Source organism: Pseudopipra pipra, chromosome 2 (assembly GCF_036250125.1).
Source record: "Pseudopipra pipra isolate bDixPip1 chromosome 2, bDixPip1.hap1, whole genome shotgun sequence".
Classification (NCBI taxonomy): Eukaryota; Metazoa; Chordata; class Aves; order Passeriformes; family Pipridae; genus Pseudopipra; species Pseudopipra pipra.
In genome coordinates this window covers 15,305,076-15,309,827 of record NC_087550.1, presented here as the reverse complement: position 1 = coordinate 15,309,827, position 4,752 = coordinate 15,305,076, and the positions used below count along the sequence as shown (strand labels likewise).

Sequence of the window (4,752 nt, the reverse complement as noted above, 5' to 3'; positions counted from 1 at the left end):
CGCGCGACTCCGCCGCGCCCCCGCGGGAACTACAGCTCCCGGCAGCCCCCGCGCGGGGACTACCGCTCCCGGCGGCCCTCGCGCGCTCCCGCGGCTCCGGAGGGCTCCGGTCGCTTCCCCTCCTCCGGGAGCGGCTCCGTGCGGGCGCGGTGCGTGCCAGGCTCTCCCGGGCTGCTCCTCTGCGCTCCCGGAAGGCGCCGAGCGGGGCCGTGCGGTGTGTGGGTGGGGGGGAGCGGCGCCGGGGGTGCGCGGAGGGGGCGAGTCCCGGCGTGCACCGCGCGGGGGCGGGACCGGGTCCGGGCTAAGGCGGTGGCGGCGGCGGCGGCTCGGCCAAGGTGACTCCGGGGGAACCTGGGTTGGGTTAAAGTAGTAGCTTTTTTTGCTTAAACGAGATGAAATCTGAAATTCCTGGTTTGTCTGGGTGGTTCCATCGCGGTGCGGCACCGAGCGGGCCACGGAGAAGCGCCCGCGGTGTCACGGTGCCCTCGGGTTCGGTGGCGGCTGGAGTTTCAACCCCAGCCTCCATGTTGCTTTAAATACCCTTTAAAATACCTTTTAGGTACCTTGAAATACTTTTAAGTACCTTTCTGGTTTAAAGTTCAGGCCGAACCTACGGGGTTTTTTTTGTTTCGTAATGCATTTACATTGTGGTAGCTTAATTCCGTATTCCTGTTTCATTGGGTTTTTTAAAGCCTGAAGTACCAGTGTCATTATGATCCTGCAGCTTTCCTCCCTTTAAATATCCCGAAATACTATTAAAATACCTTTTGATACCTTTCTGTTTTAAAGTTCAGCTCCGAACTACTTTTTTTTGTTTGTTTTCTTTGGGCATTTGCTTCGCAGTGAATAATTCCGTGTTCCTGTTTTGTTGGGTGTTTTTAGAGGCTGAAGCACCGGTGCGATCATGATCCTGCGGCAGATTCTGCGTCTCTCCTCCCTGTTCCGCTCCGCTGTTTCCGTGCAGCTCCGCAGGAACATCGGTCTCTCTGCCATCGTCTTCAACAAGACCAAAGAGCTCGACCCCGTTCAGAAGCTCTTCTTGGACAAGATCAGAGAGTACAACACGAAGAGCAAGTGAGTAAAGGAAATTATTTTAAGGGGGGAGAAGCTGATGCCAAAAGGGGGAAAATATTGATTTTGACATAAGAACGTGAAACGTGAACTGTTTGATTTTTGACTGCACTTTGGTAGCTTTGTAGGCTGGCCTCTAAATACTTAAGGTGTTAAGGCTTTCCTGCAACACTTACTGATGGTGTCACCAGTGAGAAGGTTTGTTTTTGCACACCCAACGGAAAATGTCACATTTTTTCCCTTAAAAAAGAAAAAAGTTGGGGGGTTAAGGCACCCAGTGCCTCTTGCACACTATGTGTACTTACCAGCATGTTGATTTTTACCCTCCTATATGCTCTGTGAATGGGGGAAACCAAAACCAAGCGTTTCTTTATTTCTTTTGTCTGGGGTAAACCACTATTCTCCAGTCTTGTTTCCAAAAACAATCAAGAACTAATGGAATTATCAGGGTTATTCATTTTACATCTCCAGTTAATAAGCTCATTCAGATGGAATCTTAGATTCTTGTAATGTTTAAATGAACTACTGAACAGGAAACTAAAACTATAGTAATACTCTGTTGGGAATTATTCTTGGGAAGGGAATAAGTCACTTCTTAGCTCTTCTGATAGAAGTTGTGCGTTTCCACACCTACTACCAGTCTGTGTAGGGAGGCAGATTTCTGGTGGTTTTATTCATCCTAAGTTACCTGTGCTGGTGCTACTGAGCATTGGTAATCTACAGTTACTATTTTAGTTGTTTTATATTTGTATCCCAAGAAGTTCCTGCTGTGGATTTTTTTTTTGGCTTCTCTTTGCAAGAACAGTTAAGCTTTACTAACCAAGGTGACTAATTCAGAGACAGCAGAGGTGCAAATTGGTTTTTGTTAGGAATTTGCACATGGAACAAGAGAAACTAAAAGCCCTGAGAGCCTGGATACTCAGTGTAGTTTTATGTCTCAGAAGGCCACGTCTGTACCTTGGATTTTCATCACTAATAGCAGAAAGCCTGTACTTTACTCTGAGAACCTTGTTAATGTGTAAGGTAAGGAGGCCCTAAGGTGTGTCATGTCTTGAGTTTCAGAAATACTTTAAATGATTTCCTTTGGTTGGTTATCAAAAAGATTTTTAATTCATACATGGGTGTAAAAATGTAGAACTTCCACATGCAATGTTAGAACTGAGTTGTTAATCACAACTCCTAATGCTTTTTTAGGCAAGCAGGAGGGCCTGTTGATGCAGGACCCGAATTTCAGAAAGAAATGAATGAATCCCTTGCAAGACTCCAACGGGCGTATGGTGAGGGAGACCTAACCAAGTTCCCAGAATTTAAATTTGAAGGTGAGTTAATCTTATTCAATTCCAGTTGCAAGTAAGGACGTACTCACGGGTTTTCTTAATTTCCATTTTGTCTTTATTTGGACCATTAATTTCATGTAAGATGCCCTCTGGGAATGTCACCGCTTTCGCACAATTCACATCTGATTCCACTTGACTCCTTTTTTTAATTATTTGCCTTTTCCAGTAGAGATCTGGACTTCCTTACACTCATGCTTAACAAAACTTACTGTAAGATCAGGGTATCTTAATTGCGCTTCATAGACCCTAAAAAAAGAGCCCAAATAGAAATAGCCCAGGGCCTGTATTTTTCTTCTCATCTGCCAAAGAGATCAGCAGATTAGAATTTGTAAATCAGTTGTCTTACGTCATGCAGACTGTGATTTTCAGATTTTGTGAGTTCCTCTGGAAAGCCACTGATTTCAGAAAATGAACAAAGAACTTAACTTTCTTAATTATGAATACTTTGTGGCTAAATTGTATTAAACCTTTTTCTTCAGCTATTTGGATCTGACCTCTGTTTAACTGCTCTAAGTTTGTTTTAGCGTGGAAGGGAAAGAACAGAGAGCATGAGGCTTGGCAGCCAGCCAAGGCCAAGCCACCATTGTAATTCTGACCAGACTAACTGGTAATTCTAATTTAGAGTAGGAACACACCTAAAAATATTTTGGATTTCAGTAACATTTCACTTGGGTAGAGTTGCTGTCAGGTTGTTACTGGTGCAAATAAAACAGAGTATCTGTAAAGTAGGATCTATGGTTTTTTTCTTTTTTCCCCCCCAGTTTTAGGGATGTGGTTTCTTTATATTCATATATTCTTTATCTTATTTTATTTCTGTGTCATATGGGAAACAGTGCATATTAAAATTTCAGATTTGTTTTTGTAAGGAAACAAAATTTGTGAAGGTGGGAACAGAACAAAGTGGGGACACACACACACACAACTATTCTTTTAGCACTGTTGCCTGTCCTTAATCTAATTTCAACAAGGTTTCAAAACTGAGTGGTTATATGGATAGGAACTTCAATTTTTTTGTCTTAGGGACAATTACTATAAGCCAAGCCTTACCTCTTAGACTCAGTTTTAAGAACAGGCATTAGTAACCCACCTGTCCAAAGCCCTAACTCTTCTGAGTTTGTACCTTTGACATCAAGAACTCCTTCCTCGGTGTTTGCATGTGGAGACTGGATTTGAAATTTTCCATTCCTTTCTGTTAATATACAGTAATAACACTAATCAAGAGGAGGGAAGAGCTTGATTTCTTGTTCTTGTATCGGAGTTGAGTTGGAAATATTTTGTCATGGTCAATAATGTTCTCGTTGACTCCTCCAGTTTCCCTGGTGCCTTCTCCACCACCCCAGGTGTTGCTAAAAGCTGTTTTGGCAGAATGTTACTAAGTCTTAGCCTTTATGGGTAACTCCTGCAAGGTGGAAAAGACCTGTCTCCAGCGTAGTTTTGTTTTTAGTGCTGCCCACGTTCAATCAGACCTTGATGCAAAGTAAGGGGGGGTGTAAACTGCAATGTAGAAGAGTTTGCTTTAGCTTGCCAACTTAATGGTTAGTTTTCTTTGAATTACAGATTAATCGTGGTGTTTGAGGATTGAATAAAGAGAGACTAATATGACTTTTCTCTTTCTCCCTCTAGAGCCCAAATTTGAGGAGGCTCCAAAGTGATCTCTGCAGCCGTGCACAGCCATGGAGTTGCTGAACATGGCACCTGTTGTATCTTAATAAATGTGGTGTTTCAGTTTGATTCCAGTGGTTTGAAGAAGTTCTTGACTGTATGGTGAGTGTAGTTAGCTGTGGTCATCAACTCTGAGTGGCCGAGGCAGCTGAGTAGTGTTTCTTAGTGTTAACTGCAAAACTCCTTTGCTGAGCTACATTTCAGTGGTGAGACATTATAACATTATAATGATACACAGAGAAGAAACTCTCTGTTATTCTGAGCTTTTCACATCCAAAAAGCTTCTGCATGAAAAAACCTCCATGAACCCTAAATCTGTAGCAGAGCCCCTATGTTAGTGATGAAGCTGCACAGCCAAAAGCATAGGCACAAATACCCTAATTCTGCTCTGCATCAGGGAACACACAGGTGATGAAGTGTTAATCTTACAGAAGAAACTGAAAGCTGTTAATGAGATTGTGAGATTTAAATTTCTGTGACTGAACTATTGACATGAACACTTCAGCTTCTGAGGAACTGTTTATTTATATATAATAATATAACTATATAAACAAACACTTCAGCAGTTAGGGTGTAGATACTACAGCTTGAGTTGTACTGGCACGATTTTTCTTCAGAATGAAATTACATGTGCAGCCTGCAGCAAGAGAGAGGGAGAGACCTCCACATTAGACAATAAAAC

The 4,752-nt window shown here is 42.9% G+C and overlaps 1 protein-coding gene across 1 annotated transcript; it reads left to right on the top strand.

Annotated features, from left to right (window-relative positions):
- Positions 1–240: 240 nt before the first annotated feature.
- On the top strand, positions 241–4,139 carry ATP5PF (ATP synthase peripheral stalk subunit F6). The gene is made up of 4 exons (XM_064644018.1): positions 241–335; positions 883–1,074; positions 2,266–2,390; positions 4,032–4,139. Exons 2-4 carry the CDS (start codon positions 905–907, stop codon positions 4,058–4,060), a joined length of 324 nt encoding a protein of 107 aa, XP_064500088.1. The 5' UTR covers positions 241–335; positions 883–904; the 3' UTR covers positions 4,061–4,139.
- Positions 4,140–4,752: the final 613 nt, after the last annotated feature.

Excerpts from the sequence above, each read along its gene's own strand:
- ATP5PF (XM_064644018.1), top strand. The coding sequence starts at position 905 with ATGATCCTGCGGCAGATTCTGCGTCTCTCCTCCCTGTTCCGCTCCGCT. Across the intron at positions 1,075-2,265 it reads GAGTACAACACGAAGAGCAA|GCAAGCAGGAGGGCCTGTTG; the intron begins GTGAGTAAAGGA and ends ATGCTTTTTTAG. Across the intron at positions 2,391-4,031 it reads CCCAGAATTTAAATTTGAAG|AGCCCAAATTTGAGGAGGCT; the intron begins GTGAGTTAATCT and ends TTCTCCCTCTAG.